Below are 23,977 nucleotides of genomic sequence, written 5' to 3' on the forward strand. Positions count from 1 at the left end.
AATGAAGACCAGAGTGATGCATGCGTGTGGGGACAGCTTTTCTCATATCATCTGACATATTCTGGATACTTAGAAAGGAAATTATACTGGATTTTGGGAGCAAACAGATTGTTGAATAATAGTCATGGCGATTCGAACCAGTATCGACTTCCTGACCTAACGATTCGATTAATTTCGATGCTCAAGAATACACCACGAACTTCCACACAAATGACTTGAACCCGCAAGGGGTGTGCAAGTCACCTTTTTCCTCCACCGTGTCTGTCTTGCCTACTGGTTATGCAGGTGTGCGTGTGCAAGAACGATGGTAGTGGTAGCGAGGTAGGTGGACAAAATAGGTATGCGCCACTGAAGCACAGGAGTCAGAAATTACGTACAGGAGCAAATGGATAAAAATAAACCGGAGGAAAAAAAAAAAGAATCGATACTCTTGCAGACGTGTTGATGCATCGGATCGTCAGCTGTTGGATCGATTTATCGATACAAACTATTATTATTTCCACCCCTAGTGAATAAACTCACGTAACTCAGATAATCTAAAATAGCAGACATAACGTCAATAGAAAGAGGAAAAATGAGCTTTTATCAACTTTATTTTTACTTCTTAATGGGAAAAATTAGCTTTGGTCTATTATTGTGATTTTGGGGAAACAACTGGATATAACTTTTCTGTGGAGTGTTACAGACAAAACAACCTTACGCCAGGATAGAGTGTGTTTTGGAATGCTTGAAGACAATTTGATGACATTACCAATTATTGGTGTTCGTAAAGTATTGTTGGCTTATAATTGAGTTGGTAATCACTTTTTAATTAACTATTGGTGCCAACATGTCTCTTTATTTCTAAGTAAAAACATATTTGAAATATCTCAACAGTTTGTTTTTTCTGAATGTTTTAAAGTAACTTTTATTCCTTGTAATGCTGAAATAACTTTGATTTTTGTCAGGATGTTGAAAAAAGACAAAGAGGAGGTGGAGGCTATTAAACATGCCAAAGCCTTGGAGGCAGAGAAAGCCATGTACTCTGTAAGCTAAATCAATATTTTTTTCTAAATTTGAAGTAATAGTTTCCAGGGAAAAGAAGAGGTCAGACTAACGTGCTTGTTTTACTTCAGGGCCGCCGCTCTCGCAGACAGAGGAGAGAGTTTAGAGAGAAGAGGCTAAAAGGGAGACAGATCAGTCCACCGAGGTAAGCTAGCTGGTTTTTAAATTTGCTCCATGCTGATGAAAGCACGGGTTAAAGACACGCTACCTTTGTGTTTCAGCTATGCCAGAAGAGACAGCCCAACATACGACCCTTACAAACGGTGAGATATTCCACTAATTTTAACACTTCAAACTTGATCAGTTTGCTGTACTCTTAATTTTTTTCGTTTCCATCTCCTCCAGGCCAGAGTCGGAGTCCAGCTCTGAATCCCGGTCGCGCTCTCGTACTCCCGGTCCGGAGAAGATCACGTTCATCACCAGCTTTGGAGGCAGCGACGAAGAAGCTGCACCAGCCACACAAACGGCCGCCCCTCTCTCTGGCCACGCCCCCTCCAGCTTGCAGCACTCTGCAGGTCATAGCAGGGGCTCCCGGTCGGTAACTTTCCCTCTTCTTGGCTTTTCTTTGGTTATTTTCTCTCACACAGTCCTTATGTACTTTGCCATGACCACAGCCGTTGATGCAAAGAGAATGATGGTGGATTGTTGTGATCGGTGAGGTGAACCAGTTTTCAGACAAACTATTCAGGGAGAAAATGTTTCATTTAGTCAGTAAACACATGCATGTTCCCATATATCTAAGTAGGTGGGCCAGAGCATTTCTTCTGTTTGATTTTTTGATTTAATGTGATTATCAATGAAGATAGCAGCATTATAACCAGAGGCTAAGTCCGCAGCTGGTGTTGTTACTCAAACTTTGTTTCTGTATTTGTTCAGGAGACGAAGGTCCTCCTCCAGCAGCTCCTCTTCCTACTCCTCTCGCTCCTCGTCCCGGTCCTCCTCTCGGTCCTCCTCCCGTTCACGCAGAGGCCGGCGAGGACACGCCAGGAGAGATAGCCGCCGCTCACGGAGTCATTCGCGATCCAGACGACGCTCCAGATCTCGCTCCAGAGGGAGAGGAGGATCCTGGAGGAGACGCGACCGGACAAGATCTCGGTCCAATGACAGGGACAGAGGCAGAGATAGAGACAGGGACAAAGGGAGAGATAGGGACAGGAGACGATATTCAGCACGCAGACGGACAAGGTCTGAATAATCACAGAAACATGACTTTTAATTCATAGCAAAAAGGCAAATTTCTAACATCCCCTCCATTTTTAAATATATATTTTTTATCCTCAGGTCTCGCTCCAGTTCACGGCAGGGTGGCGGTTTAAGGCATGGAACTTGGAACAGTCGAGGACACCGGCGGAGAGACAGCAGCAGCCACAGTCCCTCTCCTTCTTCAAACCGCACAACCCACAGTCCCTCCCCTACCCACCGAGGGTCCCAGCCTGCTGCCAACTGCATCTCTGAAAAACTGAGAAAGTAAGAAGACCTTAGGGGCTTTAAGGCTGGGAGGCATCAATCTATACCAGGTGACGGGGAGATTTCTTCCCACAGAACCTGAAAAAGTAAAGCAGCTAACATGAGTCATGATTATTATGTGAGGAGAGGGTCTTTAAGCATGAAATTTAATGATTTGTCCGAGATTGTTAAGTGATTTTATATCTGAATTTTGAATGGGCCATTCTGCCTCATAAAATCCCCCAAAGATAATATTCCTGTTTGTTAACCGTTTAACTGCTTTTTCAAACTCTGCATTTCATGAAGACGGCAGCATAATATCATTGCAAGATGCTACAGTGGATTATCATCAATACTTTTACTTTCTGTATATAATCTGACTTGATTTTTTAAGATTATCCACGTTTGAAGAGAAACAGACTGATTTATGCTCTGAATGTTCTGCTATCCTGAGGGCTGTTCTTTTTTAAAAGGAATTGATTATTTAAAGACAACAGGTTTTTACCACATTTAAAGCCAGCCTAAAATGCTTCTTTTTGTCTTAAACCTGTTTTATTTCTGCCTCTCCTCAGGCCTGACACTCCGGGCGGTAAAGAGACGGGAGCTGCCAAAGTCAGTAAGAATTTGACCTAGTTTGGTTTTTGCTAAAGTCTACGCCTCCCTCATCCCTGACAGGCTGACATGGTTGTCCACCACACTGCAAAATACAAGCTGTTGCTTAAAATGTGTTGCTTTTTTATATTTCCACCCCTTAAAGTGGACACATATCTAAAGGAAAAGGCTGAAACATCTTCTCTTTGAGGCCTATTTGTGGTCAGGATGTCTCCCCTTTGTAGAGAATGTATGTGTGCTATACAAACAGGTGTGCGTGACAAAGTGAAACGTCCTTTTTATATGTTTGTAGTAAGAAACTGCAGAACACAGTGTGTTAGTGACCCTGAGAGAAAGAGAGAATTCTTTATCATTGGATGAAAAAAGTTGTTGCTTCTTGTGATTCTTCAATACATGTGTGTGGGGAGGTTACAAACGGCACAACTGATTTGACTTGCAAAACAAATATTAGTTTTTATAAAACATTATTTTGGACGTTTGAAGATGAGATCAGAAACTGAACTGATGATTTGCATATCCTCTGATGCTACACTGCAGTATATTGGCTGTTATATAGCTGCAAAAGTTTTCACCTGTTGCTGACCCAGTGTCTCTACTCTTCCACGTAAAGAAGGAACAGTTTGTATCGCCGTCAAACAGAGAAACAAGTTATGGTGTTTCTCTGTGCAGAGCGTGCCTGCAGTGTTGTGACCTGCAGTTTTTCTTGCCTGGCCAGGTCTGAACAGCCCAGTGCTGGGTGTGTCGTGAAGGAAAAACGCCACCGGCTCTTTATGAACCTTTGTAAACTCGCCGGACCTGAACTTGCTCATGTTTCTCTGACCCCGTCTCCTTCTTCAGTCGTCGTCCTCTCCCTTTTATCTCTCTGACAGTATTGTGTGTGTAAATACTGAACATTGTGTCCTGGTTCATCTGAGTGGATCCTAGCTTCTGCTGATTTGTCCTACACCTGCGGCACACTGCAGCAGCAGTTTCTCTGTCCAAACACACAGCCTTGTTCAGATTGTGTTGACTCCACAAATGGATCACTAATTATTTTATCCTTTGCTTTTTAATCTCCACCAGCTGGTGCCCATTTAGATAATGGTATAAATCATCTATTTCAGCTAGAGATGCACCGATGTTTCTGGCCGATTTTGTCGGTGGCGATGTTGATTACAGCCGAGCCGAGTTCTTCTTGGACAGAAAAAACACAACAGCATTCAAAATGTTAATTAGTAGCTGTCTGCCATCATTAACTATCTTTATGACGAGCAAAATGTGAGTTAGCAGCTGCTGTAAAAAATCAGGCTCTGCTAAGATTTTAAAGGAAAAGGATTCATCAGTTCACACTTTAAACATGGCATATTTAGAGAGAATACAATTTACAAAAAACTGTTGCTTTATTGTTGGAATCTGGGTTTGAACTTTCATACACAACAAAAAATCCTGTCCAGAATCCAATATTGCCCATAAAGAAAGCTGCAGGAATGATGTACATTATAACTGGTGCCTAAATAAACCAGTTTCACAGGACACCACAGCATTGTGACCAAGTTTCTTTAGGGATTCAGTGCATCAAACCGAGAAAAACACCCTAACAGGTAACTAGTTTCCACATTTAAAATAAACTGAAATCATGTAAAAGGCTAAACAGTTATGATAAATAGATTATTAAAATAATCATCAAATATTCACTCATTGGAGTACACCGATTCTAAAACATCTCATCGGTTGAAAGTAAGACCCTCTGCCCAATAATTGAGTTTAAACTATGTGATACAATATATACAATTGGCATTTAAGATGAACAACCTTTGCATGTAAATCTGTTTCATCCAGATGTTTCCTAATCCCACGATCTAGCTTCACTTGGTTTATATTCTGTATAGATATTACTTCTAAACACCTTTTGCAGTCCTATTTTTAATCCATTGATTGCAAAAAAGCATACAAAGATTAACCAGATCACAGAATAAGTACTTGTGGCTCCATTCAGCCGTGACTTTGTTTCTTGATCCCATGTCTGGGAAAAAAAGAACATTCAAAACCGGTTTATTTTTCTGATCTGAAAAAGGCTAACTTAAAATCCTCATTCTTCAGTATCACAGTCCACTCCAAAGAGTGTTGTTGTTTGCTAAACTCGATAGGCCTAGATATTTTCTTTTTCTTTTTGTTGGACCTTTTGGCCATCTTTTAGAGCCGATCAGCCTGATTCTGATCACCAGCCTGTTTCTCGGTGCATCTCTAATCTCAGGCGTAAATTCATGAAAACTAAACTTTTTCCTTGCCACTGTGAAAGCTTGTGCTAAAACATTTGTGTCACTTGCAGCCAAAACTGACCCCCCAAGAGAGACTGAAGCTACGAATGCAGAAGGCTCTCAACAAGCAGTGTGAGTACCACAGAAATTCCAGATCAAAGAATTCAAGCCTCTTAAATGTAAACACTTTTGTTTTACTACATTCAACTACCATCTTATCTGCAGCCAAGGCGGATAAAAAAGCTGCTCAAGTGAAGATCCAGCAGCAGGAACACAAGCGGCAGGTGTGTTTTCAGATGAATGCAGAAAGCAGAAGCTCTCTTATCCTTCATTTCCACTCATTGCTTTTTGTTTACTTTACAGGAGCGAGAAGGAGAGCTACGAGCCATGGCACGCAAGATCCGTATGAAGTAAGGCTGTGTGTGTGAGTGTCAAGGTGGACTCTGTGGTATTTGTGTGTTGCAACTGCCTGACCTGGAAGCTTTGCGTTCAGGGAGCGGGAGCGACGTGAGAAAGAGCGGGACGAATGGGAAAGACAGTACGGACGACAGAGCCATTCTCCTTCTCCCTCCAAACATGGTTAGACTGTTTACCATCTTTTCCTCCTACTTAGAAGTTTAATCTTTGTCTGATTATCTGCTGTCAGATTTTACTAGCTTTAAAATGTTAAGGCATGCACTTTTTTTTATTGTGGCTCTGTTTCCTCTGTCCCCCAGGCCGGGAATACAGCTCATACAAAAGGTATGTAAAAGGCCCCAGGGATCTTTACAGTTCCAGTGAAGATGAATAAATTCATTTTTGTTTTGTAATGTCCATACACAAACATACACCTGGTCACAAAGCCTGTGAGTCTTTTATCTAAGATAGATGCTTTCAGAGGAGGAAAGTGTGAAAACGGTTGTAAAGTTATGAACATCATGAACATTATCATGGATGCTTTGTTTGGAGCACGCTTTTAATCTTTTACTAGATTTTTCTTTCTTCTCTAAAGAGCCGTAAATCATACTCAGCTTTTTATAGATGAAGCCAGAGATTTAAAGTGGAGGCCAACTAAAAGCCTTTCCTTTCCTTACTGCAATAGTTAGTTTTTTTATTTTTTATTATTATCTAACATTAAAATAGTTTCAAATTATTCTGTTTGGCTACTAATATAGCCCTGATTACCTTTGCTCTGCTTTGGTAAAATAATTATAATAAACCTAGTAAGAAGTGCTCACTGATTACCGCACCATCATTTATGTCACACATTTTGAAGTGCAATCTCTTCCAAATGCTGATGCTGTTTAACTGAACCATAACTTAAAAGGAGGGCGTTTTACATCAGTGATGCGTCTTTCAGTCTATGAGGTCATGGGCAGAAAGCACCGAAAGCTGTAATAAATCGTTCCAATTGTTAGGCGCTCTTTGATTTTATTTTATTTTTTCTGCTAAAATGATTCTGATGCTCAGAAATAGGAATCAAATACGGAAAAAAAAACTGAAAATGTAACATTATGCAAACACTTAAAGTTAAAGCCACAAGACAGGGAGGGATGTTTCTGGTACTTTGGTGTCAATTGTTCTCTTTTACCCAAGTCTTCAAAACACTAAAAGAACACTTGTGCCTTTTGAAAATGAAGCAGTTTCCTTGAAACAATACAGACAGCAAACAGCCTCCAACAGTAAGCATTCTGCTTCTAAAACAAACTGAAGAAATGCAGAGGAACTGGGGTCCAGTCAGCCTGGACTGGGTTACCGGTAATCTGCCCACTCTATGTAGCACAGATGTGAAGCCTAGAAATAGTTGTTATACAAATTAATATTAGCTCCATTAATCACAGGAAAACTAAACCTAACCTTCAGTTTCTACAATAAATCTTTGCATTTGAGGAGAGAAATACTCAATCATTAATGTTCTTTATCCACAGTCGATGAATAGTTAAAACAAAGTAGGTGTTTCTTTAATGTTTTAATTTTGTGTAGATGTTCAGTGTTTACACAGATGAAAGTAAAATTTGTTCCAAGTAAAATTAGATTTACCGCAAATTTACATTGCATGCAGCTCCACTGGGCAGAGCTGCAAACTCTGTAACCAATAAGCAGCCGTTATAATCAATCAGCATGCACACGGCAGTCAATTACACCAAGTGGATACATTATTGAGTTGTATGTATATGGAACATTAAATCCATCAATATAACAATTCTTTGCATGCAATTTTAGAATATGCTGAAAAAGGTTTAGATGTCAAAAATTCTAACCATTGAACAACTAAATGGTAAATATCCAATAACTTGAATACATTTAAAGAGGAAAAAACCAAATCTATATCTGCAGCTTCACCAGATTTAACATTTTGTTTTCCATTGTCTGAAACATTTGGCACGTTTTTGAGTTACTCTAAAGTTCTTTGAATTGACAAGTCAGTTGTTTATAACAATGTTTCTAAGATAATTAGTTTCATTATTATGAAGGACTGTGGGAAAATTAGTTTGTCATAACTGTAAAATGCTTAGTATTAAATATTCTGATCTATAATCAAACTCAGTGGTAATATACTTTATGATTTTAAGGTGTATTAAGCTTCTTAGTGCCTAATAAACCTGCAATTGAAGAGCTATATGGGTTTTGAGCATATTTAAAGTGTTTATCTTATGTTGCTGGCCTTTCACTAATTTGGTTTTCTCTCAGAAGGTCGCGGTCTGACTCGCGCTCTCGCTCTCGGAGTCCACCTTACAGATATTGAACTGGACAGATGGAGGATGAGGAGCCTCTTACAGAACAAGAACTTTCTGTCAACACAAGCGACTCAACCAGAATTGTATCATCATGCACTGCTCACATGAGATGACTTTAGCCAAAATGATTTAATCTGCTCTTTAGTTTCTGCTTCGGTTTGGAACGACTGGAGAACATTTTTGGGTTCTTCACATCTGCATGTTACCTCTTTGTCCTCTTATCTTCCTGGTCCTTTCTTTGGGAGAAACATTTTCCAAAGTTTGAGACACAAAGCAATACTAGAGGTTTTAAAAGGTATCCACTTAATGTTGGAATCTTCTCCCCCCATATCTGTTTCTGTCAGAGTAAAAGTGGAAACTAAAGATTAAGTTTAAATGGGCTTTAACGTGTCATTTCCAGAAATATCAAATTAAAACCATTTCACAAAAGCAGACCAGGTTTTTGCATTGAATTACTCTTTTTGTACTCTGTCTTCAGCTGGCTAATAACACCAAACAACTTTTTTTTCTCTGTACTATTTGAATGTTAAATAGAACAAATAAAACTCACTTTGAAATTATTTAGATCTCATTTGTTTTATTATATTTGCAGGTAAAGTAAGTATATTTTTGCCTTTATTTCTTTAGATCATCCATGTTTATTTGGGTTCTCATTTTATCAGGCATTGTAAAGGTCTATCATTGTTTTATGTGGGCTTGTGCTTCTCTTTTTTTTGCCCTTTTAGCATATTTGAAACTAAGGGAAATGATGGAGTACAGGACCAAAAGGGGTTGACAGAAGTGGGCAGATGAAATTAAAATAAAACTGAACATGACATCTTCAGTTTATCTACTATATGTTATAAAAATAATCCACTAAATACTGAGCTAGAGTTGACAGAAGGGGTTTCTTTATACTTACTTGTATTTCCCAAGTCTGAATTGTCAAACCAATGAAATATTTATATTTTTCATATTTGGTTTCGTCATGTCAGAGTTGTATTTATCAACTCCAGGGATTCCACCGTCCCTCATTTCTGATCAGTTTTCTTCAGAAACCACATCACTAAAAATAGCTGCTATGAATAAATCTTATTTAAAGGTACATGTGAACAAAAAAATTAGCGTAGTTTTACCACCTTTTGATTTTGATAACGAGGTAATGAAAACTACATTAAAAAAAAAAATATGTACTCAAGTTCTGCATTTCAAAGGAAAGTTTAGTGGAAGAATAAATGTAAAGGTTAGCAGCCTTGAGAGGATTGTGAAGCAAAGCCCATTTGACAGCTTGGAGATTTACAAGGTGCAAACTGTCTGCAGTCGGGGGTTGTTAAACTCCATTCCTAGAGGGCCAGTGTCCTGGAACCTCTTTAATGTGTTCAAGGTCCAACCCAACTGAGTTACCACCTCGTTCACTCAAGCTCTACCAGATCCTGCTAATTATTTGATTCGGGCGTGTTGACAGACTGACACATCAAAAGACAGCCGCCCTCGAGGGCTGTAGCCTTAGCACCTGTGCTCTACAGCAACAACCCACAGATGCATTCAAGACATGGGCCAAAACTGTCACATTCCGCATGCTTAGTCACTCCTAAACTTCAGACGTCAGTATTCTTATCCAGGCTGAGTTCCAGATGAGACACCAGGATTGTCTGATGGTTCAAAGTCCAAATTCCAGAATAAACTTATTTCATTTTTAAAATTAAGGTTTGAAAGGAGAGTGGAGAGGTACACTAAAATTTCTTGGGGTCCAGTGTCGGTGATCTGCAGAGTATGTCATCTGCTGGTATTGGTACATCGTTCTTCAAGTCCAAAGTCAGATCAACCACCTACCTGTTTTAATGACTTGCTGTCACTGTACTTGGTTGACCAGCAAACTGGCCTAACCTTAACAAGTGCCAACGAAGCATGACAAAAAGCAGAACCAACTACACAAGATTAGATTTGTATTAAAGCAACCTACATGAATCCATCAGCAAAACTACAGCTGATCAACTGCATTCCCCGCTTTACTGATACTGTTATATATGCAGAGAGAGCTTCAAGTATTTATCTTTTAAATCTTGACTATTATTAGATTAGATGACTTAATTGTCATTACACATGTACAGGTATAAGGCAACAAAATGCAGTCTAGGTCTAACCAGAAGTGCAATAGCAGCAAGTGCAGGATAAATAATGGTTCCATAAATACAGGACATGGGTTTCTACTGAATGAGTATAGAGATGAATACCATTATAGATATTGAATATAATATATAGATCACTAGTGTTATGAACTAAATTTATAGCTGGATATGTACCGACTATAATATACAGGTGGATATTACTATAAAAAGGGTTTTTACAGTTATGTACAATAGCAAATATACAGATGGGTTTTACTATAAAATGAATAAAGTTTGGACAGAAGCTATCTAAATTAAAGTGCAGTGGAAGGTAATTGCATGTTATTGCAAATGTATATGTAAACAATTAGTACTGTGAATCAACAGTCGGCAGTGCATATATTATGTTATTCTTATACATTTTTCTAAGGTCCATATTTGTGTAAAAAATGTTTCTATAATCTCTTTGCTGCTGTAATCACCAGAACTTCCCCAATGTTGAACAATGAAGGGATTTTCTATTCCTTGCTATTCTATTTTGGTTTTATGCATCATAATTTCCTAAGAAAATTTATTCTGGGTTTTGAATAACTTTAAGCCATAATCATAAAAAATTGCCAAAATTACATTTTTTTTTTATTATATCCCTCTGTATGAAGAAAATATATTTAAAAAAAAAAGCTTTTAGATGCAGAAGTTTTTAGTAGCGTTATTTACATTCACCGGTAGGTGGCGACAAAAACTAATTGCACCTCTACTGTTTTTCCTTTGACCGCTCCGTAAGAAGAAAACAACAACAAAAAACTAGGCCACGTATTTCTGCATTTTAATGGGTGAATATTTGCTACATCTGGTCAAGAAGAAAAGCAGAAGTGAATTTTAAGCTGGTTCCGGTTTGGTTGTTGGAGACACCTGTAGAAAGTTAGTTCCTCTGAGCTGTTGAGGAGGAACCAGATGATGACCATCATCATTCTCACAATCAGCTTAAAAAAAATCAGCCAAATCTCAGAAAACACCACAAAGATTACCCTGAACGTTAAAAAAAAGAAGATATAATCTGCTAGTCAAAGGTGTAAAGGGTGAGAGTTTTAGAAGATGAGGGCGGGGTCAGGGTCGGTCGGGGCGGGCGGTACTTTCTGTCGCCCATGCCCCCTTTCTGCCCTCTCCGCGGGGGGAAAAAGAAGCGTGAACTTGAACGCTGCTGCCTCCTTCACACCAGCTCCAGTCCAGGCGGAGGCCAGCCAGCCAGCCAGTCTGTTATCTGTCCGTCCCCGGCGGTCAGCTTATCGGAGTCGGAGCAGCTGGAAGAGGGGGGGAGGAGGGTGTTGTTTTAAGGGACCGAGGAAAGGTGCCAAATAGCGCGACGCGATGTCCAGGCGCAAACTTGGGAGCCGACCGCAGCACCTGAGCGCAATTCAAGGTAAACCACAGGGGGAACACGTTGCAGAGGGATGTTTTTATTCTGTAATTATTTATTTTAAAAAACTAACCAAATTCCTGCTTGTGTTTTATGGCGTTTTGATTTTACACATTTATTTCTATCTATTATAATGAAATACATTTTAAACTTAAAAAGCTTTTTTTTTTTTTTTTCACAAACACGAGGGGGACTTCCTAAAAGTATCTTACTGTTTCTTTTACCACCTGTGAAGTAGTTTATGGGAGTTTATGGTGGACTTTAACGTTTGAAGAAGCGCTCATATTCAATGTCCGCGTTGTTTGTCCTGATGAGCGCTGCAGCAGTTCATAGAGGAAGGACCGGTTTATTGGCTCCTTCTGCTCACAGGCTACAGGTCCGAACAAGATTAGGAAGGTATACGGTTTCTAGAGAAGGTTGGTTCATCTGCCTTTAAAAAAATAAAATAAAAAATAGGACAAGATTTCTCAATTCTCATTGACCTCTTAATTAAAAACTCAATTAAACAACAAGTTTGAGAAATTTCAAATAATTAATACTTTGATCAACTCAAGGAGGAAATGAGGATAGAGAATAATTAGTTTTTTTTTACAGTTCTCTACTGGAGACCAGTGGTGCGTGTCTGCTGTGACCACAGGCCCTGACTCAACCCTGTGTGTTGTGTGTATGCGCGGGCACGCGCGTGTAACCGCGCCTTGCAAGCCTGCACAAACAGCACAGGCCTGAAACAGGAAAGGTGACATTTTTGAGTAACAACTGCTGAGATCCGACTTCAGACTGTACTGTCTGTACCTGTCCTGTACGGAGAGTGTGCCCAGCCTGGGCAGGTGGATTCAGGTGTGCCCATGTTGAGCAATAAACCGCTGACCACCCCCCCTCTTCCTCCTCCTCCTCTTTACTCTAGCTGCTCTAAGTTTACTCAAGTCCTTCAAGGGTTTGGTTTAAGCTGTGTCCACAAAGACACTGTGGTTGTATTTAAAGTGAAATACAAATCTAACGTGAAAACCACGTTAGATTTGTCAGCTTAACTCCCCCCTGCACATCATTGTTGCACAGAAAAAAAAGACATGCCCGCTCTTATCTCAGACACCTTCAGTCACTTTTTTCTCCCCCTTTTATTGCAATCTACATCCTGTTGAGAAACTCCCGCTGCATGTGCCTGGTAAGGCAACATTTTCTGTTGAGTGAAAGGTGAACGCCTCAGTCGTTTTATTTTAATTCAGTCATTTCTCTACCAGAGTGCAAGTCATTTTACAACAAGGGTTTGCACTCGGATGGACCGTTGGCCTCTTCATGTTGCACCCTACCAGAGCGAACAAAGATCTGTTAAAGGAAGTGGTCAGTGTTGGCTGAGCAGATTGGCCTCGTTGAGCTACCATAAGTGAAACTAGCACTTCCAATCACCAGGCTTGTTTGTTTTGTTCCATTGAGGTCACCTCTGCTCTGTATGTAATAAAAAAAATCGTACCAAAAAAAAACAGGCTGTATGCGGGATTTTAGATTTAACTTAATTCAAAAACTAATTCAAAACTAAAATTGAGTAAGAACATTTCAGACTTGGAGATTTGTTATCGATCAGTCTAAAGATGATAAAGCTACAGCCTCAGAGGGGGAAAAAATCAGTATTTCCTGTTTACATATGATCTGTCTGATTTTGATGGCAAAGATTTACAGTCTGCAGCCATAGAGATGCACTGATCTGTCCCTTTCTGGTCCATGTTGACTCCAGTTACCACCCCCAAAGACAAATTGGACAGAACGGGGGCATCTGCCAGTTTGTTAATGGAGTAGTTTTGCATATAAAGGGGAATTAGAAAGTGAAACATGATACATGTTGGGTGGGGGGGTGGGTTGTAATTTTGGGACATCTAATGAACTTACATAGACTTTACAATATGACCTACTGAGTTCCCCACCGCTGCATGATCGATTCATTTCTAAGGAGAATTATAAAACATTGAAATTTTAAAAAATTGATTCTTGTATAGTTATTGGTATCGAGTAGAAGGATAAAGTTTTCACAGGTCAGGTTTGGTCTCACACATTAGAAAAATTAGCAGATCCCCCAGAGTCGCACATAAAACCGCATGTTTTAAAAAAAAAAAGGATTTAACACTTTTATTATTATAAAGTAATTTTATATATTAACAATGTCAGATGTATTCACAGCTGCTGAAATGTGTAAGTTATCGCAGCAGACGGTCCAACACAAAGTGGTTCCTAGTTGTAGAGGGAAGATGATGCAGGTTTTTTGTTTTGTCTTTCAGAAATATCATTTTGTCCCTTGTCTTTTCATACCCCTAAATCAATCTGAGTTCACCTTATTCCCTATGTAGTCTGTTTAAAGAATCCACCTGTATGCAATTTATCTCAAGTTTAAACCTGTTTTGTTTAGAATCTGAAAACAGAAACGGTTTCTCTCTCAGCCTAAACTGGCTGGAACCATACATTAGAAAGGAGGCTAGGAGGCTCATGGTGACTCGAGAGGAGCTGCTAATATCTGGACCTCTAGTAGAGGAATTATTTTCTCTACATATCCAGGAAGAGGGGCTTTGTTGAGAGAAAGGGAAAGAAAAGCAAAGTACAACGAGCCATCTGAGGAAAATAGAAAAGATGGTCAGGAAAATGTAATGTTTGGACCTTGAAGGTGCCATATTTAGTGTGAAGGATAGTTTTTGGCAGCATCATGATGTGGAAACGCTTGTTTTCAGGAAGAAACAGGAGAGTTGCTGATGGGAATTTGGATAGAGAGGATGCATAAGGCTTAAAGTGAGGTTCATGGAAGCTCTCATCCAGTGTGGCTGAGCTAAAGCAAATATGTATGAAATGGATTTGGTAGTATAAAGACTTTCTAACCCTGCTCCTGACTAAAGTTCTGTTGCTTCTGTTAAAATTAAACTTTCTTCCTCCTTCCTTCAGCCCCAGATGTCTGTGATATGGAGGAACCTTCAGACTCATCAGAAGACCACCATCTTCCTCCTCCTGCTCTTCAGGTTGGGACCCCTGAAGATGGCCGTGACCTGCTAACCTGCGGGCAGTGCAGCCAGGCCTTCCCCCTCGCCCACATCCTGGCGTTCATTCAGCACAAACAGGGCGGCTGTGTCTCACAGAACCAAGCCACATTCGCCACTCCTCCTTCGCCTGCCAGTAGAGCAGGACGCCAGCGGGTCGCCGGTTCGGAGCCACGACCCGGCTTCATCGAGCTCCGGAGAGGGGCTTCCAGGGAGCGGTCCGGTGGGGAGGAACCCGGTCTTAGTGTGAGACCAGACCTAAGCAAATCAGGTGAGGCTCAAGGTGGCAGGTTGCTAATGAGTGACTCTTTTTTTCCTTTTTCCAGCGATCCTTTTATTCATTTAACAGCCACCCCTCCTCCCTCTCGAGTCCAGCTCATTAACTAGCCGTTGCCATTAGCACACCCGCGTGAGTTAGTGACGCTCGGGCTAATTGTGTGGAAAGGATAGGCGTCAGGAACATTCAGAGGGCACCGAGGGTCCCTGAGGGCCCCAAGCCGAGCACCTGAGCTCCTTCCCATCTCCCTGGCTGTCAGTCTCTGAGGTGGAGTGGCCAGGTAAACATGTCTCTTCCTGCCTGTCATCCACAACGCTCCTCCTCTCAACTTGCATGGTTCTTGTTTTGAGTCCATGCTCTGCAGAGTGAAAGGGGCCAGAGGAGCCGATCCAGCAGCCCTCCTCTCTGCCATGACACCCTAATGAAGGACATTGCGTCAGCTCCTCAGCCACTGCTCAGCCTCCGGGCAGAGCCACCTGAGCTCCTGGGAATCTCCTCCTCCTCCATCTTCTGCTTTCAAAAAAAAAAAAAACACACCCAGGTCTCTTCTCTCTCCTTATTCTTCCTTAAACTGAATAATATGTCAGGACCCCCCTCCCTCCTCCCGAATGGCTCTTTTTCTTCACGCTTCTTCAGTGAAGATGAAGGAAACATGTCACCGTGGCTGCTGTGATGCCAAATATGTCACGGTGGGGTAGATCAAAAATCCCACAATTCTCATTAAAATCCCTTTGAAGAATTTTATGTAGCAGGATTTAAAAAAAAAATGATGGGTTCTCCTGCAAAGGTCACAGGCATCAGGTTGTGAAATGAATGATTGTGTTTTAGGGCAGGTATGAGTGCCCCTTTGCACATTTTTTTTTTTTTAACGCTCACACATGTGCTGGCAGTTCCTTCCTTTGTGTCAACGCTCGAGAGGACGCATGCATGCAGCATTTCCGTTTGTCCACAAGTTTGCCTCGCAGCGAAGGGTTTTTCTGTTATTTGCTTCCTCACAAACCCGACAGGACAACCACGAGGGGATTGGAAGGGAGCATGACAGGTTGTGCATAACGTAGGAAAGAAGTTTGAATAACATGCTTATTCCTGTACGTCGTCGGTGAAGTGTTTGACACTTAATTTCTATCCCTTAGATGAAATGCTGGGTGTATAGAGTTTAAAGGGAGTTTTCTGACCTTGTTGGAGGGGTTTGACTCCTGAAATGACTGTAAGTGAAAGAGCAGAAAACGACAGCTCTCTGTTTATTCAGAGCAGTGAAGATGCAGGAGGAGGAGGGGGGGATTACTGAAGAGCCGCACGCATCTGTCTCATTCCTTTTTATTTATTCGCCTTGTTTGTTTTCTTTTTTTTTTCTTTTTGCGCCTTCCCACTTCTTCCCCCGCATCTTCAGCACACTTTCGCTTTGCCCTCTTTCAGCCCCCCCTCCTTCATCTTCCTCTTCTTTTCTCCTCCCTCTGCCTCCCGAGGGAGCAGAGATTCTGCCTGCTGCTCGTTAGCGCTCCCAGCCAATCTGCATTTTTAATTAGTAGTTATTGCTTCTGCTTAATATTCAAGTGCTACCCTGGGCCAAATGGGAATCCTTACAAAAAAAAAAAGCGCAGAGGAAAGAGAAACCGGACGGGTATTGTGTTTCTCTCCAGGACCTCAAGACAAAAGCCAATCCGCACCACCTCCTTTTTCTCACCCTTAGGGGAAGATTTGGTGGGTTTTTAGGGGGAGTCGAGGTTGGAGGATGGGTCCCGAGTACAATTTAAAGGGGTGACACATTTTCCTGGTGTCTCGCGCCCCGCTTCAACCCACCCACACACCCTACATTACAATCTTTTTTATCTCATTCTGTCTTTATCTCCTGAGCCCTGACCTACCTATCTCTGTTTTTCTTCTCTTGCTCTTCACCCCATTTTTTTTTTTACTCTTTAAGTAGTATCTCAACTTCTCCTAGGTTTCTCCTCAGGCTAGGTTAAAGGACACAAACACTGCAGCTCTCTCATCTCCAGACAGAGGGAGGGCGACGAGGGGAAAAAGAGAACGAAACAGTTGCTCTCTTTTTCATCTTCAATCTCCTCCCCCCCCGAATCCTCCAATAAAATACAGAAGGATTTGACTTGAGGAAACATGAAAGAGGCTTATACCAGAGTCTGCTTTGAACCCCTCTGAAAAAAAAAGTGTTAAAAAAAAAACGTTTTCCCCTCAATTTCGGGATCTTCTCGCCAGTTCTGATTTATGCAGAAAGGCCTCATTTGTCAAGCAGGCTGAGTCAGAACCTGATTTGCATAAAGCGTTCATTTTCTACGTTCTGCTAATTAGCAATTTGCAGCTTAATTGGCGAGTAGATCTCTGTTAGGAGACAAGGCTTTCAAAATATATATAAAAACATCTGCAGATATATTTGGCTGCTGGCCCTCTGGATCCTCACTTCTCTGCCCCATTTCAGATTTCTTTGCACCTTCATCTTGTTCCTTCTCTTATTTAGGGGAAGTTCTTAATTGCTATAATCTCCACCTTGCTTGCTTTGCCTCTTTCCTAGAGTAGCTCTCACTACCCTCCTCTGGCCTGGAATAAATTCACTTTAGCTTAGTGTTAAAGCATCAGGAAGCAGTCTCTGTAGTGTTGGTATCTGTTATGAGAATCACCCTCTGTAGCATCAGTTTGATGCATTGCCTCCAGTACTTGGGTTCCTCATGGCCAGACGTGGCAATTTCATCCTGTTTTCTAAAATAAAGAAAGAAATATGTTTGATATATCATGTTTGATGGCATTAAAGACATGAAGCTGAAATTGGTTGGTTGACTTCAGAGGCGTGCTACAGTCTACTAACTAGCACCTGTCTGACAACATGAAGTAGGTCAAATATATTTAAGATCTCACCCAAATTTCATTATGCTCACATAATGACAATATTGACCCTTAGATCCTTGAAAAGCTACACATTATGCACCAATATAAAACAGTAAAGGGTATATAACGAAAAAATTAGATGTTTTCTTGATTGAAAGCAGCATCCACTGCACCACAGGGTTCACCTGTCTTTCTAAAGGTCAGTGCATAATAAATATTGGGCAAATGTATAATTTACTTTGAGTATTGAGTTTTCTAATACTGCCACCTGTAGCCAAAAGACAGAATTGTAGTAATCTTCTGCCCGTTGCTGTACCTCGCAGTCACACTTGACAAGGTTTTTTTTTTGTTGTTGTTTCACCTTACCTGGAGTTGTCATTTGTGTCTGAGATGAGCTAAATATTCTTCTGAGTATCCACAAAATCCATCTTGAATATTACTGTTTAATTGTTTGCTAGGTCAGCTAGGTCAGACCCATTTAACACAGACGTGCTTGATGTCACATCCACAGAACAGCAAGAGAATTTAAGACCCGAAGTAGATTGAGGGAAAAATAGGCTACAGGCTTATAGAGGCATCGGAGGTGAACTACTGAGCTGTCAGTCTGCTTATCAAACAGTGTTTTAGTTGTAAAGGGTCAAATAAAAAGGCTATTGTAAAGATATTTTTCTGTAGAAACTTGCATCATGTTAAAGTTTCAAGGTTAAAACAGCTGCTGATTGAAGGGGGACCCCAGAAAAGAGAGAAAGATTGCATAAATCTTCCCCTAGATTGGTAGTCCTTGATGCTGGTCCTCAGGGAATGCTGACCTGCATGTTTTAGATGCTCATGATTGATTGAATAATTGATTACTTGATGACTGCTGAGGAAGTCATGCAATCATTTGAATCAGGTGTAGTGCGACACGAGGACCAGTGTTTAGAATGAAAAGGATTTAATTTGTGGAGTGACAAGTGAAAACGCATTCAGATGTGCTCTGTTTTTGTGTGATAATCTGCGGCTGCTGCTCATCAGGACTTGCAGATTTTAATGATGAAAGCTTCTAAAAAATATACTGAAAATACTCCTGTAGTTCTGTTACTCGGGACAATAGGCCGAAGCAAACTAGCAAGTTTGTTTCCAATTGACTAAGAAAACAAGCATTATACAAAAATACAGTTACAGGGCCTAGTTAAAGTACAGTTTTAAGTTCAGTTGAAATATTTTGATGGCCCAAAAAAAACTCGGATGTTGCTGAAGTCAAGCAATGGGCTATATCCCCAACTCTCACCTCCTGAACATTTATCTCCTGTCCTTCATTACTGGACATGCTGATTAATCCAGGTGTTTATGGCGATTGTCGTCATGGTTCCTGAAGTCCCGCCCACCTGAATTAATCGGTCTTATATAGCCCATTCTCTAAAGGAAAACAATCTAAAATCCCTTTCCAGTAATTTTTCAATGACTCATAATGACTCATAATCTAGATGGTTTTAGCCGCCAAAGATGACATTAGCTTTAGAGGGAAGTGGCTCTTTTACAAAGGGTCACTTTGATTTGGATAATACTTTTGTCTTCATAGATTTTTCTTTATGCCTGGTTATGAAAACTGTAAGAATGTGAATTTCTCATTACACAAATGGTGATCAATAGATTAGTAAACCAAGCTTGTAAACTTAATGACATTATAGCTAAAGAACCTGATTCCAGTTGTTTTTTAACCTCCTGAGACCCTGCGTCTAATTTGCTTGTTAACTCAGACTTTTCTTTTTATTTTGGCAGGATCTCAAGAGCCTTCCTTTTTCACTTGCCTTCAGTGTGATGGTGTGTTTTGTTCAGCATGGGCGCTCCTGCAACACGCTCAGCACATGCACTCCTTCAACATCTACCAAGAGGATGAGGAGGACGATGCATACGTTGGTTTAAGAGATGGTCTAAATGAAAACAAACCTGCAGCTTCTGTTCTTGATCCACGTCACCTGAACCAGGCTCTGGCCTCGGCCTTTCAGCCCTCGACTCTGCGACGCTCCCGTCAGAGCCAGGCCACCTCAGCGAGCCTCCAGGCTATGAACTTCTCGGTGCAGCTCAAGAAGCTTGCTGAGGGGAACAACACCAATGGTACCTACCCCATGGGCCCTGTGTTGTCTCCATCTTCATCTCCCCCAGCAGCTTCAACGTTTCCTCAGACCAGCACACTCCAGGCTGATTTCCACTGTGAGCTGTGCGACCAGAACTTCCACTCGTTGCGCGCTCTGTCTGCCCACCGCCGGACTCATGCCTGTGAGAGGCCCTACCACTGCGGTGTGTGCGGACAGGCCTTTGCTCAAAGTGGGCAGCTGGCTCGACATATAAGAAGCCACCACAGGGAGGCTACTGGTGGAGGAAGTGGATGCGAGTCTGTGGAGACGGTCCTGATGGAGGAGGATATTGGGAGGCAGGGGGTTAGAGGAAGGCTTCAGGGGGCAGGGATGGTGGGAAAAGAGCTAGATCTGACTCATCCAAAACACCCCTCCGTAGCCTCAGGCCTAATGCTGTTAAACTCGCAGCTTAGACCACCTGACAAGGAGTTACTCAGGCTTTACCAGCACCACAGAGCTGGTGGTGAGGAGGCAGCTGAGGGGCAGGGGGAGCCGCAGCCTGCCTCACCCTGTGCCAGCCCCTCTGAAGGCTCCCTGGAGAGCGGAGAGACAGGAGGGAGTGGAGAAAGCGGCATCGCAAGCGGCAACTGCACCCCAAAACGTCCAGAAATGGGTGAGAGGGCACGAGGAGTGGGAGAGTGGGAGAACGAACGAGAACTTGTGGAGAGGGAGAAGGAGTGGGGCTCTGGTGTGCAGGAGTGGCAGAGGGACTTTGACAGGAGGAGCACTGCAGGAGGAACAGCCATCAGCGGAGCAAACACCAACTCTGCTCCCAGTTCAACTGGGAAGAAGAAGAAAGACGAGGCCTGCGAGTTCTGTGGTAAACAATTCAGAAACAGTAGCAACCTGACCGTACACCGCCGAAGCCACACAGGCGAGCGGCCATACCGCTGTGGCCTCTGCAACTACGCCTGTGCTCAAAGCTCCAAGCTGACACGTCACATGAAGACCCATGGTGCCCAGGGGGCCAAGGCTTCCTTCCTGTGCCAGCTGTGTGCCGTGCCCTTTACAGTGTACGCCACCCTGGAGAAACATCTGAAAAAAGTCCACGGTTTGAGCCATGCTAGCGTGGGGGCCTACGCTCAGGCCAGCGCTGCCGACACTTTGGCTCTATTAAGAGCAGGAGAGGAGCTGGGAGCGGCAGCAGTGGTGAAAACGGAGGAGGACGAGGAGAGTAAGGTGCAGGGGGATGCGGTTAGAGACATGGAGGTCGAAGAAGGTGGCGGGAGTCCAGCTACAGTGGAGGATCTCCCACAAGAAAGCAGTGCAGAGGTGAGCCTAGCTTTGGCTTCTGCTCACTAAAAAAATGGCACATTAGGGCCGCACATGCTATCAAAGCAAAGATGCTGCATCACTGTCAGCAGCGGCAGGTCGCCCCAGTGTTGAGGCCCGCTGCAGCCAGCAGCAGTTCATAATCATATGCAAAGCTGCTGGCTGAAACTAAGTGCCTACAGTTCTTCAGACCACAGAGAAAAACAAGTCCGTGACATTCAGCAGGGAGATTACCATACCTCGTGAACAGGAAGTGCTGCCGCAGTCCACACCAACACAGGAAGCTGATCACCATGCTGCAGCGCAAAATGCAAAAGAATAAAAGTGTGTTTCACTTCTCTAGCGACCCACTGGACAGATGGCGACACATCTCCATCAGAGCAAACACTGACAAAAAAAAAAAAAAAAAAAGGGCAATAATATGATATTCAGCACAGAGGCGAGGGATCAGACTGTGCTGTTCTCTCTAGAGAAGACCTTTTAAAGGCTTTGGAGGAGCCACAGGCTGAAATGAATCCAAACACTGTCTGCCTGTAGTTTGTCACACTCTTTTTAAAGGCGCTTGCTTGTCACAACACTTGTCACTTAATGTTTACAAGGCTTACGGGGCTTAGCGAGGCTGTGCTCCTGACTTTGTGAATAGATGCTGCAGTGGATATAAGGTGTTTACACGCCCTTGTTAAAACAGCAGGTTTCTTTGACCTAAAAATAATGAGACGATGACAAATCATTTCAAAACATAAATGGGACATCAATTCTGTGTTATGTAAGTGAAACTTATATTGGAGGGTGAAAAAAAAGGTAAGGATCTCCAATAAGCTGTTTGCAGTGTGCACAACCTTAGGTTAAAGCTTGCTGAAGCTCTTTGATTTCTCATCAGTGTTTACAGCTTGACTTGGTAATATTGCAGTAATATCAGACTCTGAGGACATCTTTTAATTAGTGACCCCACAGATTTATACTGTTTTACTTCTAGACTCTGGTTAAACCATTGCTAACAGTAGATTATTAACATACATGACCTCAAAGTAATCAAAGCTGGAAGAAAACTCTTAATCTCTAGTAGGCTTCCGGTATTTATGATGATATGCATCTTACAAATAAAAATCTATTGCTGTTTTAAGAATGGCAACCCTTGGTCATAATGCTGCCACCACCATGTCTCGCTGTGGGTCTGGTGGTCTTTTTTTTTTTTTTTTTTTTTTTTTAGCAAAATCTACATTTTGGAGTTGGGACATAAATGTTTAACATGGGCCCCTTAAGATTCTGCCACAAAGAGATTCTGAGCTACAACTGAATGTTTGGGGGAAAAAAAAATAAAATAAAATTAGAGTTGTGCATCACAGCCTTCAATCTGAGGTTTCCGTCCCAATCGGTGCAAACAAGAAGTTTCTGCTGCTCCTTTAGTGTTTCTCTCAGCATAAAATTAAGTCATTTTATCAGCATTGAAGACACGTCCAGTTTTAGTTACCTCATATTTTATTATTTTTTCCCTGATTATTGATGGTCTAATGTTGATAATATGCATTTATACAGTAAAATCCAATAAGACTTCCCGAAATCTTATTGGAGTCTGTAATTTATAAAAACATAAATGAATCCTTGAAATTAAAAAGCAATCCTGTAAAAGTTTCACTTTGAGGAATAAAGTGCATTTGCTGAACAAGAAAAAGGATATGTCAAGTTATTCTTATTCTTCTAAATACGGTAACCTTTTAAAGAATTTTGTCACAACAGCAAACAACCAGCAGCTTTTTGCAGGTTTAACTGGTATTTTGAGGATTTTATTGCTGGTCATGTGCTCCATGTCTTTAAGGTTGGAAGGCCTCCTTACCATCACCCTAATTCTTTGCTCCCTCTACAGATTAATCAGATGGTTGGGATACTACTGTAACTGGGTTTGACAATACAATCTTCTCCTAGGGGTGTCAATCATTTAAATGTATTCTGTGGGGTCTGTAGGAGAACTAATAACATTTTTAGTTGATCAGACTAAACTTTTAACATTAAATCAAAAAAAGCTTCAAATTATTAAGGTTGTGCACACTTATACAGCCAGTTTATTGATGATATTTCCCCCCCCCCTCTCTTAGGTCAATAATTCAGGATAAATTTTGCATCAAATGTTTAAAAAAAATATATACTGAATTTTTTTTTTTTTTTAGATCTAAAAACCTGGTATTTTAACGGGGATGTTTAGACCTTTCATTTCGCTGCTCATAAATCATTTTCTCTTTTTATATATATATATATAAATGTGAATACAGAGACTTTGGTCTCATCAGCTGATGTTTTGTAAAATTAGTTTCTATGCATAAAAAAAGCCAGCATTTTTACATGTGAAACGGGTGTGTATTATTTCTCTTGTGATGGTAACTCCTCTCTTTTATAGTTTACAATGGTAAAGTGCCGTACTGCTGCTTAAAGCTCTTGCATGTTTTGTGGAGGTTTGAAAAATTTCTACTGCTTTTCTTCCTAACTTATGGATGCCACATCTGTTTAGTGGTTCAGTCGTTACTGCTGAGCTGCAGGGAAGATGGGTGCATCGTTGGGGAATGTGAGCCTGCCAAGCGAGCACTTAGGTGTGTAAGTTGTAAGATGGGGTGAAAAATTAATCAATTGTCATAAGGTGTACAGTTTCTCTTCATTATAAGATACCAGTTTTAAACTAATTAAACCTCCACAAAATCTTGTTTTCACAATAAAACCTCAAGGTTCATCTTTTTTTTTTTTTCTTCGATCACTTGACCTCAGATTGGATTCAGGTCAATAAATATGTGTGTTCCTTATAAAAAGCGATTGCTGAATGAATGCAGTGTAACTGTTCAGGGATGATATTGTTGTATATATTTTCTTGGTCTCTCTTGGATACCTGCCTGCTCTGTTACTTGTTACCAACTTT

General features: G+C 41.3%; 2 protein-coding genes across 4 annotated transcripts in view; both read left to right on the forward strand.

Annotated features, from left to right (window-relative positions):
• clasrp (CLK4-associating serine/arginine rich protein) overlaps positions 1–8,606 on the forward strand; it is an 18,475-nt gene extending 9,869 nt beyond the window's left edge. Inside the window, exons 9-21 of one of the 3 annotated variants that reach the window (XM_015370279.1) lie at positions 948–1,026; positions 1,116–1,189; positions 1,266–1,307; positions 1,390–1,578; positions 1,921–2,229; positions 2,326–2,511; positions 3,063–3,102; positions 5,411–5,471; positions 5,565–5,623; positions 5,703–5,749; positions 5,833–5,918; positions 6,056–6,080; positions 8,010–8,606. In XM_015370279.1, the coding sequence (XP_015225765.1) occupies positions 948–1,026; positions 1,116–1,189; positions 1,266–1,307; positions 1,390–1,578; positions 1,921–2,229; positions 2,326–2,511; positions 3,063–3,102; positions 5,411–5,471; positions 5,565–5,623; positions 5,703–5,749; positions 5,833–5,918; positions 6,056–6,080; positions 8,010–8,064 (1,252 nt within the window). In that variant the 3' untranslated portion in view covers positions 8,065–8,606. Of the gene's footprint in view, positions 1–947; positions 1,027–1,115; positions 1,190–1,265; positions 1,308–1,389; positions 1,579–1,920; positions 2,230–2,325; positions 2,512–3,062; positions 3,107–5,410; positions 5,472–5,564; positions 5,624–5,702; positions 5,750–5,832; positions 5,919–6,055; positions 6,081–8,009 lie in introns of those variants that run through there. The other 2 variants (XM_015370280.1, XR_001481114.1) reach the window with 2 other exon arrangements.
• A 2,713-nt stretch (positions 8,607–11,319) lies between these two features.
• On the forward strand, positions 11,320–23,087 carry LOC107081923 (B-cell lymphoma/leukemia 11A-like). Its single transcript, XM_015370283.1, has 3 exons — positions 11,320–11,563; positions 14,480–14,842; positions 19,448–23,087. The coding sequence occupies exons 1-3, from the start codon at positions 11,512–11,514 to the stop codon at positions 21,103–21,105; spliced, it is 2,073 nt and encodes a 690-aa protein (XP_015225769.1). The 5' UTR covers positions 11,320–11,511; the 3' UTR covers positions 21,106–23,087.
• Positions 23,088–23,977: the final 890 nt, after the last annotated feature.

The sequence above is a fragment of the Cyprinodon variegatus genome, unplaced genomic scaffold, assembly GCF_000732505.1.
Source record: "Cyprinodon variegatus isolate N-32 unplaced genomic scaffold, C_variegatus-1.0 Scaffold44, whole genome shotgun sequence".
Classification (NCBI taxonomy): domain Eukaryota; kingdom Metazoa; phylum Chordata; class Actinopteri; order Cyprinodontiformes; family Cyprinodontidae; genus Cyprinodon; species Cyprinodon variegatus.

Excerpts from the sequence above, each read along its gene's own strand:
- LOC107081923 (XM_015370283.1), top strand. The coding sequence starts at position 11,512 with ATGTCCAGGCGCAAACTTGGGAGCCGACCGCAGCACCTGAGCGCAATT. Across the intron at positions 11,564-14,479 it reads GCACCTGAGCGCAATTCAAG|CCCCAGATGTCTGTGATATG; the intron begins GTAAACCACAGG and ends TCCTTCCTTCAG. Across the intron at positions 14,843-19,447 it reads ACCAGACCTAAGCAAATCAG|GATCTCAAGAGCCTTCCTTT; the intron begins GTGAGGCTCAAG and ends TTATTTTGGCAG.